At 38.4% G+C, this 23,678-nt stretch overlaps 3 protein-coding genes and 1 long non-coding RNA gene across 4 annotated transcripts; 1 reads left to right on the top strand and 3 right to left on the bottom strand.

The window, feature by feature from the left end:
* Positions 1–3,875: 3,875 nt before the first annotated feature.
* LOC133720890 (1-aminocyclopropane-1-carboxylate oxidase homolog 4-like) lies at positions 3,876–6,089 on the bottom strand. The gene is made up of 2 exons (XM_062147375.1): positions 5,149–6,089; positions 3,876–4,305 (listed from the first exon to the last, which is right to left on the bottom strand). Exons 1-2 carry the CDS (start codon positions 6,064–6,066, stop codon positions 4,039–4,041), a joined length of 1,185 nt encoding a protein of 394 aa, XP_062003359.1. The 5' UTR covers positions 6,067–6,089; the 3' UTR covers positions 3,876–4,038.
* A 6,655-nt stretch (positions 6,090–12,744) lies between these two features.
* On the top strand, positions 12,745–14,483 carry LOC133719936 (uncharacterized). Its single transcript, XR_009851567.1, has 4 exons — positions 12,745–12,948; positions 13,056–13,093; positions 14,015–14,071; positions 14,268–14,483. It is a non-coding gene; the product is annotated as an uncharacterized LOC133719936 (long non-coding RNA).
* A 3,185-nt stretch (positions 14,484–17,668) lies between these two features.
* On the bottom strand, positions 17,669–18,264 carry LOC133723518 (uncharacterized). The gene has a single exon (XM_062150362.1). The coding sequence runs from the start codon at positions 18,185–18,187 to the stop codon at positions 17,888–17,890; it is 300 nt and encodes a 99-aa protein (XP_062006346.1). The 5' UTR covers positions 18,188–18,264; the 3' UTR covers positions 17,669–17,887.
* Positions 18,265–18,950: 686 nt separating this feature from the next.
* Positions 18,951–23,429, bottom strand: LOC133720002 (beta-fructofuranosidase, insoluble isoenzyme 3-like). Its single transcript, XM_062146198.1, has 5 exons — positions 23,216–23,429; positions 22,761–22,769; positions 21,731–22,587; positions 20,471–20,629; positions 18,951–19,667 (listed from the first exon to the last, which is right to left on the bottom strand). Exons 1-5 carry the CDS (start codon positions 23,400–23,402, stop codon positions 19,128–19,130), a joined length of 1,752 nt encoding a protein of 583 aa, XP_062002182.1. The 5' UTR covers positions 23,403–23,429; the 3' UTR covers positions 18,951–19,127.
* Positions 23,430–23,678: the final 249 nt, after the last annotated feature.

The raw sequence follows: 23,678 nt of genomic DNA, 5'->3' as shown, positions 1-23,678 counted from the left end.
GCAGCGAGAACGAAAGCTCACCCCTACAACAGTGTGGATGCAGGTACTGTGCACAAGTGACGGGACAATGGCGGACGGAGCTGGGTGTGCGGAACAAGTTTGGTAAACCGTCTTCTGGACTTTATTCTAATATCTATTTCTAGAATTTTGTATCTCGGAACTCGAGTGAAACTATTCTTGTGTCAAACTTAGTTAAATTCTTATTCCTTGAATTTTGTACCTCCTGAGTGAGCATTCATTTCAAGTCTAGACGAACAAATTGAACTTAGTGATTCAAAGATTTTCACCTCAAAAATATTGGTAGCTTCCGCTGTGTTTTGCGAAAAGTTTTTCACACAAAATGCCTAGCGGTCCTCTAGAATGTAAACTGAGCGTTCGGTTTATGTTTTAGAGACTCGCGGCACTGTGACGTGCTTAAGCTGGTGAGGTACAGCTTGGGGCGTTACAGCTTACCTTCGCAGGCACTCTCAGTCAAAGAGAAGAAAATGAGGTTCGTCTTCTTGGCTTCTTGCATAAGGTTTTAAATGAATTCAGATATTCTAATTTGGATCTCGATCTTATAGAATTAGAATTGACTAGGTGCATTTGATTCTGCCCTCTTCGAATGGAACTGAACTGGTATGCGATTATATGATGAGAAAATTAAAGCATGTCGGAGCCGGAGCTTTTCTTCTTTAACTGCTTCGCAGATCTGGTTAAAATCCAGAATTCTAGTGGTCAAAGGCTGCTGAGCGCCGGAGGCCAGAGGGAGGAACCTTAGCTTGACCTCTCCTATTATCCTCCATTGGCAGTGGCGACCACATGAACAATTTCTTGAGTTTATGTCGGACCTGAGCCTCTTTGCTCCTCTCCGGCGAGCAACTAGCTCAATTTTTTTTTTTTGGGAATAATTGGGACTAACAGGTCCTTCATTTGATTTGTTTTGATTGGGAATAATTGACAACACGAACATGTACTTGATTCTTTATTTTTGTTTAAGATTTGATTTGTTTTGCATGAGGTTTGGTGATTTCTTCTTCTTTGGTTAATGATGAATGTTCTTCCTGGTATGAATTTATATATTTTGTGGTGATTGAGTTTCTTATTTTATGTGTTCATTTGGTTTATGGTAGATTCAGATTCATTTGGATGTTCACATTTTTGTGTAGATTTAGATTCATTTGGATATTCATTTGAATGTTCTTCCTCGTATGAGTTTGAGTGATTTTAAAGAAGAAACAAAAATTTTCTTTTCCTAATAGACTGGTTGTTCTTGGTTTCGGACGATTTAACTGAATTTGTGCCTAATTGCATTTATGCTTGGTTGAAATCGGAATGTTTGGATTCAACCATTTTACATTGTAAATATATATTTGTTTTGATGTTTTAGAATAGCTTTTGTATCAGTTAGTAATAACTATCTCAGATGTTGGAAGTAGCTTTGATAGCTGAGAATAACTTTCTCAATCTATGTAAATAAATTTTTTAGTTATGTGAGTAGCTTTTATTCTGCTTGGTAGTAGTTTTTGTTGTTGGTGAAAGTAACTTTTGTCGTTTGTCAGAGTAGCTTTTGGAGTTAGTCAGATTAACTTTTGGCGTTGATGAAAGTAGCTTTTAGTGTTGGTGTGAATAACTTTAGTTGATGGTGACAGTAGCTTTTGTTTGTGAGTGTAGCTTTTGATGCTGGTGAGAGTAGCGTTTGTTGTTAGTGAGAGTAGTTTTCTGTTGCTAGTGAGAATAGCTTTCGATGCTGGTGAGAGTAGCTTTTGTTGCTAGTGAAAGTAGTTTTTTGTTGCTAGTGAGAGTAGCTTTTAGTGGTGACAGTAGGTTTTGTAACCTCACCAAAGACCTTGCTGGAAATTTTGCTCGAGACCTTGCCTGAGTCAGTAGCTTTTGTTGCTGGTAAGAGTAGCTTTTAGTGCTTGTGACAGTAGTTTTTGTAACCTCATCGGAGGTTGTCGAAAATCTCACCATAGTAGCTTTTGTTACTAGTGACAGTAGCTTTTGGTGTTAGTGACAGTAGCTTTTGTGGTCGCAGGAGACTTTGCCGGAGTTGGCCGGGGGTCTGGCGGAGACCTGCCGAAGGTCTGCTGGAGACCTGGCCGGAGAGGAGAGAGATAATGATTGTTGACTTTTTACTTTAGTGGCATTTACATAAATATGTTGGTTTTTATATCTAAAATATAACACAATTTTTAATGTAATGGCCTTATAAGGGAAAAAAAATAGTTTGTGGCCCTATGGCTAAACAAATATTCAAAAATGGCCTTATATGTAATTGGCCCTAGGTTTTTTTTATCATAAGTGGGGTCTGAACTTTCTCGGACCGGACAGAATAGTATCTTAATTTTCAAAGCAATCAAATAGGTACCTGGACTTCCAAAACCACATAATTAATTCATTATGATTCCGAGGATCTCAATAATAACCAAGGCTGATATTCCTTACTTTTCTAGTCACTTGAGCGTGGAGGATTTTCTGGATTGGCAGGTTGAAGTGGATAGATTCTTTGAGATCATGGAGGTTCCAGAACATAAGCAGGCTAAGATGGTTTCTCAGAAGCTGAAGAATGATGCTGCTTATTGGTGGAATCAGTTGCAGAGTTCTCGTTAGAGGCAAGGAAAAGAGTGCGTTCTCGTTAGAGGCAAGGAAAAGAGCGTGTTCGAACATGGTGGAAGACGAAAGGTCTTCTTATAGAAAAAATTTCTGCCTAGAGATTTTTCAATCAAGAATTATCCTCCTAAGGTTTTCGAGAAGAAGGTGAAGTCCAAGTTTTCTTTGCATGTTGAGATTAATAGTTTATCTGAAGAAAAGCTGGAAGAATTTCTAATGGAATAAGCTCCACAAGAAATCGTCCATGATGACCAAGAAGATGTTAAAGATGCAATTGCTCATGTAGACATGGTTATTAGTAATGAAGAAGTCTTGGAACCTGAAATACATCATTCAGAACCAGATGTCATTCAAGAATGCAATAAGAGCCAAGAAGAATCTACTAAGGTTGCCTATGAGAGCCAAAATGCATATGACAGACTCATCTTTGGCGTTGGGTTCATGATTGTGCCATCAAAATTTGCAAAAGATTAGGTCAATGACTCATAGGTTCAATTGTATAATTTTTTCTCGGGTCTCTTGTCTACCTATTCTTGTCTTTTATTCAAGAGGAACTCGAGGGCGAGTTCTTTCATAGTGGAGGAGAATGATGTAGGACGAAAATAGGCCCGGTTTAGCCAGAAAACCAGAAAAGTAAAGAAGCGGCCTAAAACCAAGAAGAGTGATTAGAAAATAGGTAACTCACGTGTAATGAGGTTACTAGCCACTGAAATATTCAAGAAGATTTGGTTTTGGATTTTTCGGGTTTCTCGTGCGAAAAGTCAGGTCTTATTGTGAATTAGATTGGATCAACTTTTGGCTAGAATGTCTGTCTCAAACGCATGATCCATTCTGAATGGGAACGACAAGATCTGATTCGCGATTTAATATTTTTAGGCTAGTCTTACACTCTTACATTTGTTTTAGGATTCTTTTTATTTTAGGTTTTTAGTTTTCTTTTTAATTTGAATTTGCTAGAATTCCTTGTTAGTTTATGATTATGATTAGATTATGACTTGGATGCCTATATAAGCACCATTTGTATGAAGATCAGTTTATCATATCAAATTTAATAAAATGAGAGTTTTTTCTCAAATTCTTTGGTGGACTCCAGACTTATCTTTTTAGGATTTATTGCTTGTAAACTCAAGTTACTTCCGACTACGTCAATACTTATTTGCGATTGATTCGCATTGTGTTTAGATATTTGGCAGCATGAGAGACTGGTGCATAATTTATTCTAAGATTGGTAATAATGCTTAAAACAACTGAACACACTAAGAATTATTGCTCACTAATAATCATTTAAGAAAAAGTAAAGGCAGTCTCCCTCCCTCCAATACATTCAAGAAATCTCAGGATGTTTATTACAAATTAACATGCTAAGAGAAGCTATAACAATCTAATAATACACTCGATTATTTGTTACCCTTTAACAGTACACAAGACGCTGATTCCATTTTTTCCCTAGTTATGCTTCTTTATTGTGATTTTTTCAATAAGAGATTTGCTGTCTAGTCCCTTGCTGTAGAAATTTTCAACATATTCTTGCACTGTGAAATTACGATAGACTGGTGGTTTCTCAGATGATAAAAGCTCAGGGAGAGGTCCACAGTAACCATCTTCTTTCCACTTTCCTTGGTTCAAAAACATGACAATCGAAATTCGGGATTCCTTCCAAGAGTTGGCCAACACACGATGTTGTACGCTTTTATACTCGCCATTGGAGATTATCTGTAGGTACTTAGATTATACCAAATCCATATCACATATTCTAATAAGAAAAAAAAAATAATACAACATACTATTCCTTCTCTCACCTTTATGCCTTTTTTAAAAATAAAACAAAAATACAAAGTTTCGTATGTGCAATAATGCAAAAGAGGCTAGCTATGAACCTCAATAATCAATCATTCAATCCTATAGATATTTAATAATACCATCCCACCTAATACGAATATGTGTATGTGTATATATATCAGTAAATTCTCAAACTTAATTATTATTATTTTTTTCTTAAAAATTTCTAGGTTGAGAGTACCGGGAGATTATATCAAAACGCTTCCTCCCCTCTGACTATCGAGAATAGATTTGGACTTAAACTCCAATCAGCCTCGGCAAGATTCGAACCCAGATGTGAGGTTTCTACACCTAGAGACTCTTACTAGCTAACTCGAGTACCAGTGGTGGTTTTCAGACTTAATAATATATTTAGATTAATAGTATGTTCTCACTTATTCAGTAAAGATAAAGTCACGGGCTAGCCATGAAGCGGTTGCCTGTGGTGTGGCCGGTAAAGTAAGGAAAGTTATGAACTAGTATGTTAGTTTCCCAAACAAGAAAATATAAGAACCTTTTTTTTTCTTTTTTTATAATTAACATAATAAGTCATATTGCCGATCGACAAGAATTCAGACAAAAAAAAAAAAAAAAAAACCTGCCGACAAGTTGAAAAAATAAACTATTTAGTCAAGATGGAATTAGGTTCATAGAATTACTGTGACAAGACAAAAGTATGATCAAATCGAAAAAAAACGAAGAAAAACATACATCAAGCTCTGAGTTAGATCGATGTACCTGAAGAAGATCTCCAATGTTGATAACCAAACCTCCAGGCACAGGCTTGACATCCACCCACTCATTTTGATGCCTAACTTGCAACCCAGGTACATGGTTCTGCAAAAGAACTGTCACTATCCCAGGATCAGTATGCGATGTAATCCCCACTGTGAGATCGGGTTGAGGACAATAGGGATAGCAATGCCCAACAATCACCCTCGCATCCGAAAACGTAAGCTCCTTGAACTTCCCGGCTTCCAACCCTAACCCTTCTGAAAGCAACTCCATCACAGTTTCACCCACCTTGGTTGCATGAAAATCCCAAGCAACCACCTCATTCCTGCACATCTCAGGGATCTCCTCCGCCTCGGAACGCTGTGGGCCCATCCAGACCTGCAACGAGTCATGCCAGCTCGCCGCCTTTGTACGGTACAAGTCGTTATTGCTGGCATACATGACGCCCTTTCCCTCTTCTCGCTTGTAGTACTTCGCCTTCACCTCGTGGGGCTGGTCGTGAAACGCTTTAACAGCCTTCAACGTCTCATCGAGTACCGAAACGGGTACGCCGTGGTTGATTACTTGGAAGAAACCCCATGTTTTCGCGGCGAGATTGATCTGCTCAACAATTTTGGCACGGTGAGTAACCGAGTTGATGTCTGAAAGATCGATAGTGGGGAGGGTGGCGGCAGTGTATTTGGACGAGGGTTTGAGGTCGGAGAGGGTTTTGGGGTCGTGGACGAAGAATTGAGGGATGGAAGTGATGCCGGCATCGGAGAGGCCTTTAACTCCGATCTTAGACTCGTCGAATTCTTTCACTTCCTTCACTCGGTCATATCCTGACGTTGCATCAATAGCTGCCATTTTAGAATGAAGGTTCTGACTTCTGAGCACCAATAGCCAATGGCTTCTTGTTTTATAGTGAATCACTTTTCTCATGAGTGATGAGTGAATTGTATCCAACACATATTATTAATAGAAAATTACATATATAAGTAATAGACCAAAGATTGAAAAATAGAAAACCCACCTTTGTATAAGTTTTATATAAGGACAAGGAGCTCAGACCCAAAGAAATTTGATGTTTCCGGCTTAATCCCTGATGTTTCATCTGCAATTACAAATTTGAACAATTTTTCGTTAAAATTACAATGATGCCACTGTAGGATAGAATAATAACCCCAAAACAGAGGTAAAAGTACCGGAAGCCGGCGCGTCGTCTCCTCAAGGCGTCAAAGAAGTCCGCCTCGTCCAAGCGCTCTTACACCGACGACCGAAACAGAGGGATGGCGGCGCTGCCGATCATGACCGCGTCGTTTCGGATGATTCTGACCTGGTTGTGATCTGCGAGAAGCTCTTATTGGTTTCGATCAGTGAAGATCAACTGAATCGACTGCCGGAAACATCAAATTTCTGAAATTTGATGAGGAATTGGTCAGTTGCTGTTGATTTTGGGCTATCACTGATGTTTAGTTTGTGGTTGCAACTTGTTGTTAAGGATGAATTGAGACGTTTTATGAGATGGGATATGGGATTTATGAGAATGAGAGTTTAATTGTTAGTTTGGCTATTTTCTGGGATTCAAGAAGTTCTGTTTTTAATAAGAAAAAGAAAAGTTGAACGAACTGTAGTTTTTTTGGTTACAAAATGATTTGTAGTTTAGATTTGGAGATGAAGGAAAATGATTTCTGAAAGCAGTTTAGTTTGCCGCATCAATTTACTTTTGGATGATAGTTTGTCCTAAATAGTTTAGTTGCCTGTGTATTTTTTTTTTTTTTTTTTTGAATTTCGGTTAAGCAGCTAATCTGCTAAATATGGGTTGAGCTCAAGTCTCTTGTGTGATCTCATGTTCAAGTTTTAGGAGTAATTATTGGAGTCAGCTGTGGCTGATCAAAGGTCTTGTTATGTGCTTACTGAGTCTTGTAATTTGAGACTTTGACACATTGACTTTGGCACATACAGTAGCAGCATAAATTATGGTCTTCTACATCTCGTTTGTGCAGAGAAGCTGGAAATGATATTTGGGTTTGTTTGGTTTGTAGATAAGTCAGTTTTTTTTTTTTCTGATGCTTACTTGAGTTTGCTTTTGCTTGTGGTGCGGTTGTACTTAAATGTGGTGTCACTTGTTGGGACTTTAGATAATAGCTATTAGTTTGGAGGCCTAGTTTGGAGGCCTAGTTGTGCTTTTGCTTGTGACGGTGGTATTATAGTTGCTTTTCAGATTTTTTTTTTCTCATTGTGTTTGGACTTGTTGTTCTCACACAATGACACAAGGGGCCAAAATTCAATTAGATTCCAATGACATGTTCCATGTGAACTTGGACAATTAGACCATTATTTTTTCCACTCATGGCTGCTCTTCTGTTGGCAACCCTCTTTAGACTTGTCATCATTCCTGTAGATCTGACAGCATATTTTAGATAGATTATGTCGATTTCAATTAGTTAGCCTTGAACTACGACTCAAATGCATATGATGATCTCATTGAAGATTATGGCTATGGCAAATTGGTTTCTTGCAACTGATATTAATTTCAATTCTTTTCAGCTACGACTTTGATTGGCTTCCACTTCTCTGTTACTGCATTGGTTGGTTTCATATCGAATGCATCTGGGTAGTCAGCATCGAAACATGTTCCTATCTTCCTATCTAGGAACTTTTTTGGTTCTCTTGTTTGCTGAATATGCCTTCTAAATTTTAGATGCATGGATGATGCAGAATAGGCTTTGGGTATTTACCTATTTCTATATGTGCCTTGAAACTCTAAATTTTGCTACTGCTCCTACTACTGCTACTGCTCCTGCTCCTGCTCCTGCTACTACTCTTGGTACCCGGTATTCAACCGGAGGCTTCAATTTCGTTCATGGATTGACATATCTAATTGCTCATGCTACTGCTACTGCTCTTGCTACCCGGGATTTAACTGGAGGCTTCAATTTCATTCATGGATTGACAGATCTAATTGCTCCTGCTACTGCTATTGTTCTTGCTACTGCTCTTGCTACTGTTACTTCAAATGAAGCTGCTACTGAACCGAGCACACGTTCAGCAATAAAGAAGAAAAAGAAGTATGACAAAGAGCTCTGAGATTCTCTCTCTTAGCAACGTGTAAAAGGAAGAGATTTTTTTTTCTTTTGAGAAGTAACATAAAGGGATTATTCTAAAAAAATAAAATAAATAAGTAACATAAAGGGATTAGAAATCAAAAGAAGTAGTTAAGGGTAAAAAAGTAAATTAACTAATGACATGTGGCAAGTGGAGAGCAGATTGTCCTTATTTGTAAGATTTAGTTCTTATATGTTTAATTTAATATTTAAATGAGCAGTTAAGGGTAAAAAAATAAATTAACTCATGACATGTGGCAAGTGGAGAGCAAATTGTCCTTATTTGTACGATTTAGTCCTTATATGTTTAATTCAATCTTTAAAGGATGTATTTGTTAAGTTATCTTTTGTCAATAACTTATATGTAATTTGTTAAAAAAAAATATTAGCAAAGACTAGAGGGAAGCACTCATCCAAATTCCAACCTTATTTAGGAGTCGGAATGCTAAGTTTTCTTACATTTTCTCGTCCAAGTTCCAACCTTCATACAATAGTTCGGAGTTCAATATATAAGATTCTATTGCCTGGATCAAAATTACCAGCTACCATCGGCATCCTCAAATCCCAACTCTATATTGTCTGATGCAGAATAAGCAATTCCATATCAAAAGTAACATAACAGAAACAATATTATGCATGTGTATAAGTAGGTGTACACAACTAATAAAACTAAGAGTTTTAAAATAAAATCTCACACCTAACATCAAAATCTACATGCATGACAATTTTTTTATTTTTTTTTATGATCGAGATCATACCGGCCGTTCCTTAAAGACTTTCTAGACCCAGAGACTAATCCGTGCCAGGGGATCATGTTGGAATGCTTTCTCCCCCCTGACCACTAAGAATAGACTAGGATTTAACTCTAATCAGCGTCGGTGGGATTCAAATCCGGGTGTGGGGGTTCCACACCTAAAGGCTTTTACAAACTTGACCACCGGCCTGTGATAGTTATCTACATGATAAAGTTGATAACATTGTTAGTTTTGAACTAGCTAGTTAATAGTGAGTAATTATTAGTTAAACAATATTGTATTATTCGTACATATAGAACTCCTATTTCTTATTAGACAATACTCTTTTTTTTTCTTTTCTTTTTTATGGATTTGGACAATTAAAGATTATCTTTGTGAAAAAAATAAAGTTAGATCAGATCAAATCAATCATACATTTTTTTTTTTTGGGAATCAAACCCATGAGGGCAGCAATATCATTCATCTCAAGCTAGAGTGGTCATTACATACCCTTCCATTGCCATTTATAAACAAATAAGAAGACGTGGTAGTACACACAGTAGTACATAGAACTAGGTCCACTCATTATACATCAAAAAACAGGTCTCTTCCTTTGGTATTACATCAGAAGATTTTCTAAAGAACATAAAGTGCATAGCTCCCTAACAAAGAGAAATAATAGAAAAAATAATTGGAATTAATACTATGGGCCTAAGGCAAAAACCCTAGCCCGAATGTAGCCTAAGGCCCAGCCCGTGCATCGGCTGCCACCACAACCCGCTGCAGATCATCTCCACACCGACTCACAGCAAAAGAAAATAATTTAAATACAGGTGGATGCATAAACCGTTAAAATAGTTAGGCTAGGTTATTCATAATTGTTAGGTTATATACTATACACTACAAGAGAAAATAGCAAAAGCGAGGAATTTCATTGTGACAACCCAAAATTAGTCGCAAAAGCTTGGCAAATACGAGGAAATTTCAGTTGTCGCACATGATCTCATCGGCGACAACCAATTTGTCACATAAAGTAGGAATTTGAAAGAAATTGACAGTTGTCGCCCATATGACATTATGCGACACCCAATTCCTCACAAAATGGTAATTAGGCGACAATTTCTACCAATTGTCGGTTAATATTTATGTGACAACTTTAGCTTCCTCGCAAAAGATTAATTAGGCGACGACTTCTGTGAATTGTTGCTTAATGTTTATGTGACAACTAGATTTTTGTCACTGAAGACTGATTTAGTGACCACTTATGTGAGTTGTCGGTTAATAATTATGTGACAACTTTACCTTCCTCGCTGAAAATCAATTTGGCGACAACTTTATCGAGTTGTCGCTTAATGTTTATGTGACAATTTGAATTTCCTCGCTGAAAATCAATTTGGCGACAACTTTATCACGTTGTCGCTTTATGTTTATGTGACAATTTGAATTTCCTCGCTGAAAATAAATTTGGCGACAACTTTATCGAGTTGTTGCTTAATGTTTATGTGACAATTTGAATTTCCTCGCTAAAAATCAATTTGGCGACAACTTTATCGAGTTGTCGTTTAATGTTTATGTGACAATTTCAATTTCCTCACTGAAAACTAATTAAGTGACCACTTCTACTAGTTGTCGGTTAATGTTTATGTGACAACTTCAATTTCCTTGTAAAAGACCAATTAAGCGACAACTTTTACAGGTTGTCGCTTGATGAATATGTGACAACCTGAACTTCCTCACTGAAAACCAATTAGGCGACAACTTCTACGAGTTGTCGGTTAACGTTAATATGACAACTTTAATTTTCTCGCAAAAGGCCAATTAGGCGACGAGCTCAACGGGTTGTCGCTTAATATTTATGTGACAACTTGAAATTCATCGCTAAAAATCAATTAGGCGACGACTTCTATCAATGGTCGATTAATATTTATGTGACAGCTTTAATTTTCTTGCAAATGATCAATTAAGTGACAACTTGTACAGGTTGTCGCTTAATAGTTGTGTGACAACTTGAACTTCCTCGCTGAAAATCAATTAGAGAATGACTTGTATGTGTTGTCGGTTAATGCTTATGTGATAACCTCTCACAAAAAAACAATTAGGCGACGACTTCTACAAATTGTTACTTAATGATTATGTGGCAGATTTGGGTGAGGCAGAATTCTCTTAAGGTGAATCTGGGTGAGGTGAAACCTCTCAAATCAGATTTGGGTGACGCGAAATCTCCTCAATGCGAATATGGGTGAAGTGAAACCACTCAAAGAGCATTTGGATGAGGCAAAATCTCCTCAAGGCGAATCTGGGTGAAATGAAACCTCTCAAAGCGGATTTAGGTGAGGTGAAATCTCCTCAATGTGAATATGGGTGAAGTGAAACCACTCAAAGAGCATTTGGGTGAGACAAAATCTCCTCAATCTCCTCAAGGCGAATCTGCATGGGTGAGGTGAAACCTCTCAAAGCGGATTTAGGTGAGGTGATCGAAATCTCCTCAAGGCAAATCTGAGTGAGGTAAAACCTCTCAAGGCAGATTCGGGTAAGGCAAAATTCCCTCAAGGTGAATCTGTGTAAGTAGAAATCCCCGCAAGATAACACATGGGTGAGGAATAATCCCCTCAAGGAAAATTTGGGTGAAGAGAATTCCCCTTAAGGCAATCTCAGTAAAGAGAAATCTCTTCAAGGCAAATCTGAGTGAGGTTAATAAATTAACTATTTCAAGAGAATGAAAAGAAAGACAAATGTACAGTGTGTAATGAGCCACGATATAAGAATAGTGATCGTGAACAGAAAAAAAAGGTTCCTCAGAAAGTGTTGCGATATTTTCCATTGAAACCAAGGTTACAAAGATTATTCAGATCTAGACACACATCGAATGACATGAGATGGCATAAAGATAAACGAGTTGATGTGGAGGGTGAGATGAGGCATCCGGCAGACTCTGTAGCTTGGAAGGAGTTTGATAAGATGTACCCTGATTTTGCGAAAGATCCACGAAATGTCAGATTAGGCCTTGCAACTGACGGCTTCAATCCTTTTGGGAACATGAGTACTTCTTATAGTATGTGGCCTGTGGTGGTGGTTCCGTATAACCTGCCCCCGTGGAAATGCATGAAAAAACCATTCTCCATGTTGACATTATTGATTTCAGGACCTCAATCACCGGGAAAAGATATTGATATATTTTTGCGTCCGTTAATTGATGAGCTGAAGAAGCTGTGTTCTAAGTCGTGCTAAGACATTATATGATGACGAATTTATTAATGATGATTCTACTGATGATGATGATAATCTTATGTTGGAGTATAATAGAGCTTCCAACGAAGAAGAATTAATAGTTGATAGTGATACAAATAGTGGCTAGAATTATGATCCGAGTCAATTGAATCATTAGATAATATATGTTGTTTGACATTTTTGATTCTCAGATTCAAATTTTTTTTTTTTGAAAAGGAAATTTCATATGTTGCTATTTTTTTATTTTTGTCAGCAGGTATATATATATATATACAAACTAATTATAATTGTGATTTCATAATTATGTATCATATATAAAACTAATTATAATTATAATTCCATAATTACGATTCTGATTCTTTTTTTTTTTCCTTACACTCTCGTTGAACATTTTTGTTATCAAACATTTTGGCATTAATTGTGGTCCATTAGATTTAGGGTTTAATCAATGGTTGAAGTAAAATCCATTAAACTTATTACTTCTTCAATATTTATCTATAAATTTATTTAAAAACATAAATAAATATCTAAACCCTATGGAAGAACTCAATCAGAGCTTCCCATTCTCCCCTCAAACAGCCGCAAAATGTTCTTCGAGCAATCAATCTTCTCTCAAAGGCGGGAAATCTAGGCGGGATGTTTAGAGAAAAGAGAGGAGTCCTAATTAGGATTCTTCGTAACCCAAACGAGATCGAAGGCAATATAAAAGGGATACTGCTCCTTTGATCAATTGACTACTCTCTCGTCTCCATAAGGTTGAGTAAGTGTGATGTTAGTTTTTTCTTCTCCGATTTCTTCTGTTTTCTTGATTTGACTTTTGGTTTTTTTTCTTTTTTTTCTTTTGTCGAATTGCATATTACAGGTGTTCTTCGGTCAATTTTTTAGTGTTCAATTTGCAAGGTATGTTTCTCAAAAGGTGTTTAAGAACCTATCATGATCGTAATGTTTGCTAGTTTGGTTGGTTCTATGAGATTTTAATCCATGGAAGCCGTGCAAGTTTTTGTTTTGAATTTCACCAAGATTTTCATCTATTACTGGGTTTTACTTTTAGCTTTAGTAAATTCTTGAAATTTTGGATGCTTTGGAATACCCTTGCTTCTGCAAAGTAAACCCTACATGATTTTGTTCATGTTTCTAGCTGTGTGTATTACTTTTGTTATCGTCAGTTTATAGATTATTTTCTTGTATAGTTGGATCATAGTGTTGACCATAAAAAATGGTTCTCTGTGACGTTTTCTGGTGTTAGTGTCTAACTCCATGATTTTTGCTTTGCAATTTTGTGTTTTATCAATGGTTTTTGTGTGACCAAATGGTGAAAGGGCTAATTCTAGGCTTGGTTTGTGCTATGTTTGGCATCTCTTCTCTGTTTGGCACTGTCCAATTCACTGAGTGTGCCTCCTGCTAAAAGAGAATGCTTTCTGAGTTATTATTGTTTAAACCAGATCATTTTTCACTCTGTCTATTGTCTTAGAATGAGGGACTTTTGAGATTCTCTTTTATATATGTGCTTGTGTAGCTAAAAGTAAGGATGATTAAGGCCTTACTGTTGTAGGATGAATAAGGTTTTATTTATACGTTTACTTACTGGCACTTATTGGGAGAGCCTTGTATAATACATTTTTATCATTTGATTATCCTTTACCTTTTGTTGTTAGAGTTGATTTACCTACAGTTCCTACTCAAATTTAGATGTTTTTACATTTAAGGTCCTCAATTGTTCAATGTTGTTATCTTTTTAATGTGAAGCATCATTTGTAAATAACTAAAGTTTGGCAAATCCTCAAATTAACTAAAGTTTTTCTTCCTTGATGTCATATTCAGAAGATAATGACTACCGGGAAGCTATCCAAGTTGGAGCACTTTGAAACAGATGAAAAGGTAATGGAATAGCTTTCAGTATTTCTGTAATTTAAATATTCTACTGCTAATTAAAATTTGAGTTCTTCTTTTAGGTGTTATTTATATCACCACAGTTTGAAATTTTCCATTTTAGGTTTTTTTTTTTTGAATAAAAGATAGTTGTACTTCTACTAAACTTTGAATAAATATGACTCTTTCTTGTTATGTAATGCAGGCGAAGAGATGAAGATAGTGTCAATCAATGCAGACAATTTGGAACATGAGAAATTTGATGAAGATGATGAATTTTGATTCGCAAAGTGGTTTTGAGCAATAATTAGTTTAGGTTTTAGCTAGTCTTGGTAAACTAATTTTTTTTATTAACTATTATTATTTTTGGGTAGAATATTTGTAGACTTTATTTGGGTTATGATTTAGTACGAAGATATTATTATTTGCAGATAAATATTATTAATAAATTTTTTTTTAAAATATTGAAATTATTTTGAAAATTTTAAATAAATTATTAAATTTGAGCAAGAAATATTTAGCCATTTGTCGCATTCCGCTTATTATTAAATGAGACAAACAACTTAGCATCATCTATAATCGTTTGCAACAAACAATCGTTTCCCGTTTAATTGAAAATAGGGAAAATTTTAAGAACAGTGCATGAAGTTTGGCCCACTATTAATTTTCGTACACGAAGTCACAAATTATGAACTTTGGTACACGAACATTTGTTCCCGACCAAAGACTTGTACACGACGTCATTGACGCCGTGAGAACCTCTGCCACTTGGCATAGTTTCAGGGGTAAATTGGTCTCCACACTATCTTACTCTAGCCACCCATCTCTCTATTTCTCTGGCCACCCATCTCTCTCTCTCACCTCCTGGTTGCACAATGGCTGGAGAGAAGTCCCAGCAGCTTGGCAAGGTCACCTGCAACCATGCATGGAGCTCTGCAACAACCTCCTCTCCTGCCACTACCACACCACCATTGTCATTCCCTCCACTCCATCCTCCGCCATCCCCTCCTTTTTTTCCCTAAACCCACTCGCCCCATAGCGCCTCTTCCGGTCCTCCCTGACCCGAACCCGACTTGCTCCGCCACCAAGCCGTCCAAGAGCTCAACCACCACCTCACCAACTGCCTAGCCATTGCTCCTCGGCCTCTCTGCGCTGTAATCAACTTCAAGATCGTAATCCACCTCGCAGCTTATCATCCAAAACCCCAATTCCAATTCCAATTGAATCTTTCTTCTTCATCATCAATCCAGTCATTTACACACAGAAACCAGTCCAAACCAAGCATGATGGATTTCGAAGATGAACAATACCTTAAGCGAATTGCAGAGAGACATCTCCAAGAAGCAAAAGTTTGAGCCCACCGTCGCCGCCATCATCTCTCTCCTCGTCGTTGCAGAGAGACAAATTGAAGACCCGCTACACCTTCCTCGGGTTCAAGGCCGCCGGGTTGGCCCTCTTCCGCCTCGCCTAACCCTAATTTCAGAGCTGTGAGAAAGAGAAAGTCACAGGGAGCTTTCTGGGTTTGATTATTTGGCGAGAGGGAGAGAGGGGGGGAGAGAGAGAGAGAGTCAGAGAGAGGAGATACTTTTTTTTTTTTTTTTTAACATCAAAAATAAGAGTTAGAGTGAGAGAGTACTAAATTACCCTTTAACAAATGAATAATGACATAGGATTTAACGACTTCACTAACGTCGTGTATGGATCGTGAGTCGGGGTTTACATTTGGTGTACCAAAGTTCATAATTTGTGACTTCGTGTACGAAAATTAATAGTGGGCCAAACTTCATGTACTGTTTCTAAAATTTTCCCTTGAAAATACAACAACTTTGGGTTGTCGCGACCAGTTGTTGCTTAATGTGTTTTACTGATTGTTAAAAGTGACGAAATTACATGGTTGTTGCTTTTTCAATATGCGACGCAATTAGTTTCTCGACAAAATTATACGAGACAAATAAAAAGTCTTGCATATAATTTTCTACAACAAATACATATGTGTCGCATATTAATATATGCAACAAAAATGAAATCTCGCAGTTATTTGTTTGCAACAAAAAGAAGTCTCGCATATAAATTTTTTATTAAACATATAAGCCTCGCAGACGGCATATGCAACGTAAAAGAAGTCTCGTATATTAAAAATTGTAACAAACATAAAGTCTCATATATAGCATTTTGTAACACACTTACGTGTCTCGCAAGATGTCATATGTGAGGAACGAATTGTGTCGCTTATTAAAAATGCGACAAACATGCAAGCCTCGCAGATGGAATATGCGACGTAAATGAAGAGTCGTATATTAAAAATAGTAACAAATATAAAGCCTCACATATAGTTTTTGGTAACACACTTGTGTGTCTCACAATTTCTGATATGTGAGGAACTGATTGCGTCGCATATTGAAAAAGCGACAACCGTGTAATTTCGTCGCTTTTGACAATCAGTAAAACACATAAGGCGACAACTGGTTGCGACAACCCAAAATCGTTGCATTTTCAATTCAGCGAGAAATTTAGACTTTTTACGACAACTTTGGGTTGTCGCCGATGACATTTTCTCTTGTAGTGATATCTATGTTTTGTGTCAATGAAAGAACATAGACTTTGCTCTAGATAACTAGCCATTACAAGATGTCTCCCTTTCCTCTCTCGTCTTTTACATAAATGACTTTGTAATGTAAGTGGTGTTGTGAATATTATTATCTATGTGGTTGTTCACATAAATATTCATTAATTATGTACTTCTAATGTAAATCATACCTTTTATTTCCTTCAGTCTTCTCTCTCTTTTATTATTCACTAGTTTGTTAACAACTTACTTTTTTCTTTCATTACAGACACAACTTTTAATTGATGATTTAAAAAATAAATGAATACTATCATAAAACTAAAACTCTCCCTAATGTGTAAAAACAAATTAAAGTTTTAAACTGTTATGTTAAGAGAGCTGAAATTTGCACTCCTCTTGTACTGCTTTTACCAAATCACCCCTCCACTTATTTGTCTCATCCTCTCTCTTCCACGGCCTAATACGAAAAGTAAAACTAAACTCTCTATCTCCGATCCAAATCTCAGACTCATCGTAGTTCTCGCTGATTGGCGCATCTTTTGCAGGCGGAGCAACGGAGCCAGACCAGATCGCTGCAGATGTCGGTGCCGAGGAAGAGGTCGACGAAGTATTGGCCGGAGCCGGTGGAGGCGCTAGAGACGACATGGGAGGTGGCCGCGGTTGTGGAGGAGAGAGAGGCGGTGGGTGTCGAAAGAGAGGGCTTGGGAGAGTGTAGGGAAGGGGTCTCAATTATATAAGCCCAGTTGGTGTTTGATTATATGTTTGTCCATCTGGGTTTCAATCTGATATGAAGATATAATCTCTAATTTCAATTGTACTATAAACAAATCTCTTATTGCACCACTTCCCTTAGCCCAGGTTCACCCAAGATAATGGAAGAAGGAGAGAGAGAGAGAGAGAGAGAGAGAGAGAGAGAGAGAGAGAGAGAGAGAGAGAGAGAGAGAGAGAGAAGAGAGAGAGAGAGAGAGAGAGAGAGAGGGAGACTAGGAGAAGCAATATCAGTTTGTTCTTCTTCTTTTTTTGATAACTGGAAAAGTTGAGCCTCATTACGGGTCATTGTATACAACTGTGTAAATGAAGGATACCAAAGCATAAAAGCAACTATGGCGGAAGCTACACCCATATAAATGTCGCTCAATTGGCACAAGTCAACATATTTGTTTAAGAGAATATGGAGTGCACACATTGATATATTGACGCCAGATCATAAGCAAGTATATAATGTTAAAACTAAAAACAGAAGAGGGGTTCTGGCATTTTCAACCGGTTTCCTGCTCAAACTCTTCGCCCTCAGAATCCTCTGCATCGTCCACATCATCATCGTCAGCATCATTATCATAGTCTTCTTTATCAACATCAACAGTCGGTTTCCCAATCATAATCTGGTTGCTGTGGCTCTTTCGGATTTCATTACACTTTTCGTCGTAATCGGCCTCCTCCATGGCGAGGAGGAGCTCTTCGCTGTGGGGTTGGGGCCATTGAGACGGCAGCAGAAACGACGTCTGAATTGTCCTGATTGACCACAGGTACTGTTTCATGAAGCCTGGAAACTGTAACATTGTCGCCGGACGGTGACCGGATAAAGTTCGAGAGAGACCTACTCGTCGCACAACTGGCTCTCAATATCAGTTTGCTTTCGATAGAGAGATTAAGGGTAGTTTGGGGATGCAAATCAGAGTTAGAGAAGAAATATTATAAAAAAAATCAAAGGGGAGTGCAAAATGTAAAAAGGGGAGTGCAAATTTCACTCCCCTATGTTAATTGATGCGCTGTTAGTTTTTATGTTTATCTTGTTCTGTTCAGTCAGTCTCTATTATGTTTATCTTGTTCTGCTTATTTGTGTTTTGTAATCTTGTTTGTAAAACTTTTCTAATTCAAACAAAAAATTATCCTCCCACCGCCAAAAAAAATCTGAACAAAAATATTATATATTCATAAAGTTGTATGTGGTCGATCTGATGTTTGTCAATTGTCATGAATTGTGTCTGACGTTTCACATGCGCCAGGCACTGTGCTGCAATGTACAGTTGGAGCATTTCGCATGCGCCGAAAGGGTTTATGTTGGACCTAGGAAGCCTTTGAGTTTCCATTGACAAAGTCAAAAAAAATGAATTGTGTCTGACGTTATCTCTCTCCCACAACTTTAGTCATTATATTTACTCGAGGGTCCAACTTCACTGCGTCTCCACATTCACTTAACGCGCCGCGGCCTACGAACTAAAGTTAGATACGGATCGATACTTCACGACGATTTGGACTTCTACAACACCGGAAGTAGTGGGGTTTCCATGCATGTGATATGTTTTATATATAAAATGAGGATTTCAATCGGAAAACCGTGTTCAATTCAATTAAAATGGAATCACAAATCAACATATGAGGGCCATTACAGAACCTTCAATAATCCAATTGCAACAACACCTACTATGGGATCGACATGTCTACTGTAACGCTCATACATGTTTGTAAGCTCGATCAAATTACCTTCTGATGAGTACTTCATTTTTCGCCCTGGTTCATGGCCTTAGGAGCATTCATACTCCAAGCAGTGAGAGTCTGAACAGTAATTGGCTCGGTGCCATTGTTGAACAAAAACAAGTGAGCTGCATCGTTTACAGCTAGGGTCGGATAAACCCTAGATAAGATGCATGTTCTTCCTCCTGCTCCAAAACTTTCAACAGCAGAATGATCAATCAAAGTCCTGAGGGAAATCTTCTTTTCGGCGGCTATATCTACATCTACTAAGCCGGCAAACGATGGTCTATACTGTTTCTCATCGAACGGCTTCAAAGTTGAAAACTTTGCGTCAGAGCACATAAGAACCTTGTACTTTTGGTCTTTTATTTTGATAATCCTAAAGAAGACGGGAGTGAACTCCTCTAGGTTTTGAGAGGCCAATGTCAAGAGTCCGAATGGCCCAACACCACCTGGAACATTCGAACGCTTTGCCGCACACGCCGTTTCCGCATCCCGCCAGGTAGGATCATACTCCTCAGCTTTGTCCACGCTAGGAATGGTGAAGGTAACTTCAACATCGGCCTGTGTGATATTGTTCCAATTAGCATTTATAAATGAAATTTGCCAAAAAAAATAATAAAACATTTATAAATGCCGGCAGATGATTTTTGATTTATGGGGGGGAAATATCACCAATGGTCACTGAGTTATGACTTATTCGACACTTAACTCACTGTATTTTCAATAATATCACTTAACTCACTCAGTTTTACATCCGTCTTTCACTTAACTCACTGCCGTTAATTCTACCGTTAGAAGCAGTTAAAATTGAGGGTATATTTGTCAAAACACTTAAAAATCATTTTTAACTTAAAAAAAACTACATTTATTAGACTTTTTTTCAATTTTTTTAAATTTCTGAAATTTCTAATAAAAAATGATTTTTTTAACTTAAATATAATTTGAAAAAAATTGTCTTTTTTTAAAAAAAAAAAAGTTAGAAATGCATTTTTTTAGTGTTTAGATAAATATACCCTCAATTTACATTTATTAGACTTTTTTCAATTTTTTAAATTTATGAGATTTCTAATAACAAATGATTTTTTTAACTTAAATATAATTTGAAAAAAAAATCGTCTTTTTTTTTAAAAAAAAAAAGGTTAGAAATGCATTTTTTTAGTGTTTAGACAAATATACCCTCAATTTTAATAGCTTTTAACGGCAAAATTAACGACAGTGAGTTAAGTGAAAGACGGATGTAAAACTGAGTGAGTTAAGTGATATTGTTGAAAATACAGTGAGATAAGTGTCGAATAAGTCATAACTCAGTGACCATTGGTGATGTTTTCCCTTCAAATCAATAACAATAGGGGCACCAATCAAACCTGTGCAGCAGTTATTGAACGAACTTCAAAAGGCTTTCCCTTTTCTAGAAGTTGATTTGTTATGTCAATCTTTTGCCCCCTCAAAGTTTCCACTTCTTGGATAGGCCATTGTAGCACTTGCTTCCCATCAGGACTGAGCCAGATCTGTCGTGGAATTGCCTGCCCATTAATCAACAGCCAACAATTAACTTATCACAATAGTTATTAGTCAATATTTACTTCCGATATTGACACAATAGTATTTGAAAGACACAAACAAATCTATTTGGACAAGATAAATTCTATAGAAACCTCCGGTTTGTGTCTGACCTAATTTGTCCATCATGATATGCATTAATATATTGCGTGTGTATATATATCTATATATACAAACCGTTCGAGAGCGGTCGTCCGCAACCCAGAAAAAGTGCGGACGTCGCTCCTCCGGCCTCGATCAAGCCGACGGCGCGGCGCGGCTTGCCTGACGGAGGTCAGGGGTCTGCGAAGCCAGTCTGTCATCAGGTGGAGTCGCCTGCGACCGGTTTGCAGCGCTGCCCAGAACCTGCAACCCCGACCTCCTCCGACCCCGATCGCTGCCCAGAAGCTGTCTGGGATGCCTCCGGCCTCCGTCTGGCCCGATTCGCGCCTCCGTCGCAGCCTGAAAGCGGCGGCTGCGCCGACATCCGCACTTTAATGATACTGTGATCGGGCCTATATATATATATATATATATATATATATATATACAGGCCCGTTCCAAAGCGGACGTCCGCACTTTCGCTAAAGTGCGGACGTCGATCTTCTGCAGCCTTTCAGGCCGCGACGGCTGCGCAAATCGGGACGGCCGGAGGCATCCCAGACAACTTCTGGGCAGCGATCGAGGTCGGAGGAGGTCGAGGTTGCAGGTTTCTGGGCAACAACCTCACCTACAACTACAGGTTTATGGGGAGCGCTGCAACCACGTCGTCGGCGACTCCACCGACTACAGACCGGTCCGTCCGACCCCTGGCCTCCGTCCGGAAGCCCCGCCGATCCGTCGCGCCCCGAGCCGAGCTGCAACGTCGACGTCCGCACTTTAGCGAAAGTGTGGACGTCCTATTTGGAACGGCTCCGTATATATATATACCGTTTCTGTAAGTGATCATGTAAATTTGTATTATTGGTCACTTGACCCATACAAAAGCATCTGATTCTAAATAGTATTAAAGCAGTAATCATTATGAGTTAAGCTCATTATGGGTGATATAGCTGACCCTAAACCTAAATCTTAAATTCTCGTACCTGAATTCCGGCCCACCCCTTTTCCGTATCTTCGTCAGCTGAATCAGACTCATTAGCCCAACCCCACAAAATCCTTCTACCCTTCACAGGATCAAAGAAAGTTTTGGACGCATAAAAGTTGCCATAATCATATCTCAACCCGTCCCGACTGTCCAGCATTCTCGGATCCACTTTGTACGAGTCATCTTCCGGCTTATACGTCCCCAGTGTGTAGTACTCATACCTCGTCTCATCCAGGCTCACCTTGAACGCGTGCTTCACATCCGGCCCAACTCTCGAGGTGTCCGCTCCCTGCTTGTTCCCATTCTTATACAACGGGAAAAAGTCCGGGCACTCCCACATGCCGGTGTTCTCAGCCGAATGGAGCGGGTGCTTGCTCTTGACCCAGAACTTAAAGTCCATGCTCCGGTACAGATACGCCATGCCGCGGTGCCCTCTCTTTCCTCCTACCACCATCCTCCAGTGGCCGTTGTACCACCAGGCGGTGGTGGGGTCGCGGAACTGGCTGACGTTCATTTCCGGGGAGGGCACCACCAACGGGTTGTTGTCTGGTTTGATCCATTCGCGGAGGTAGGGGTCGGTGTCGTCTTTGGGGATGGCGTAGTTCTGGACCTGGCGCTTTTCCGGGTCGAGGCCGGTGTAGAGGATGACGGGCTTGTTTCCCGGGAGGATGGTGGCGGATCCGGACCAGCAACCGTTCATGTCGAAGGGTTTGGAGGGGTATATGGCTGGTTCTAGGGCTTCCCAGTTGATTAGGTCTTTAGAGACGGAGTGCGCCCACAAGATGTTTCCCCACACAGATCCTTTGGGATTGTATTGGTAGAATAAGTGGTACACCCCGTTGAAGTACATGGGTCCTGTGCAAAATATCAAGAGAGTGGATGAGATATACAAATTAGGTATTCAAACACGAACGTAAATTTACGTTGGTGTTTGAAAGTGAAATTATTTCACTTTAGAAAGTGGAATTAATCATTCAAATACCACCGTAAATGAACAACGAATTTGGTTGTTGGGATAAAACACTCACCATTTGGATCTGTGGTTGATGTTTTGATTATTGGCCGTCACGGAGACAAAAATAAAAGAAGTCAGTGACTAGTTACAAGAATATACAAAGTGCGATTCATAAAATCCAATCCAAATTATGCATAATGATAAGTTTTGATATTTCAAAAATTGACTCATTTTGAATATAATGGTTGTAGCAGCACAATTTAACGGCACCAAACAATGTCAGCACGGCTATGAGTAATAATGAAAATAGCTCCCTAAATCCGAAAGAAGATTAGGTTTTAAGTTTATTGCTTATGTTGAATATCATATTGACTTGATCGTTCGAATGTCCTTAACTGGCATCACACCAATGCTCTAATAACTGGGGACTTTCTTTCTCTTATTGCAGGTCATAATATTCATATCATCAGTAGAGTCATAGAAAATTCGTGTAACATAAAAAATATAACCAAACTTCATGCATATTACCGTTAATCCAATGCTGTGGAGGTTGAAAGTGGAACTTAGTTCTGTGGGCGTCCTTCACTTCAAGAGCCTTAACATTTTGAAGACGTTCGATAATCCGATGTGATGCTTCAACTCCATTCTTGTTAATCACAAAAACGCAACACCAAGCAAATAAAAGCACTGGAAGCAACTTTCTTACGATATCCATGTTGGATCACAGTATAGAGCTAATTGTGAAAAAACAATGTTGGTGTTAATAGGATTCGGTTGTCTATTTTTAGCGCGAGCGATGAGAAAGAGGGGTGGTTGAGAGTACAAGAAGGGATATAGTGTAGACGTGGAGATTAACAAGGAGTCAGTTTGGATTTGGTTACTCTCTATTAATGGAATATTAGTGTTAGATTGCGTCTTCAGGCTGGGCTCTGTTCAAAAAACAAATCTATTAACAATAACTATGTTTGATCCCAAAAAGTAAACAATGAAC

This window comes from Rosa rugosa, chromosome 7, assembly GCF_958449725.1.
Source record: "Rosa rugosa chromosome 7, drRosRugo1.1, whole genome shotgun sequence".
Taxonomy (NCBI): Eukaryota; Viridiplantae; Streptophyta; class Magnoliopsida; order Rosales; family Rosaceae; genus Rosa; species Rosa rugosa.
Note: the sequence above shows the minus strand (reverse complement) of the source record. Positions and strands in the feature narration are given on the sequence as shown.

Bases quoted from the DNA above. Each gene is read 5' to 3' on its own strand.
- LOC133720890 (XM_062147375.1), bottom strand. From the start codon at position 6,066: ATGAGAAAAGTGATTCACTATAAAACAAGAAGCCATTGGCTATTGGTG. The intron at 4,306-5,148 runs GTACATCGATCT...AAGTACCTACAG, and splicing joins ACATTGGAGATCTTCTTCAG to ATAATCTCCAATGGCGAGTA.
- LOC133723518 (XM_062150362.1), bottom strand. From the start codon at position 18,187: ATGTTACAGTTTCCAGGCTTCATGAAACAGTACCTGTGGTCAATCAGG.
- LOC133720002 (XM_062146198.1), bottom strand. From the start codon at position 23,402: ATGGATATCGTAAGAAAGTTGCTTCCAGTGCTTTTATTTGCTTGGTGT. The intron at 20,630-21,730 runs GTACGAGAATTT...ATTAATGGGCAG, and splicing joins AGGGGTGGGCCGGAATTCAG to GCAATTCCACGACAGATCTG. The intron at 19,668-20,470 runs GTTTGATTGGTG...AATATCACACAG, and splicing joins GTTCAATAACTGCTGCACAG to GCCGATGTTGAAGTTACCTT.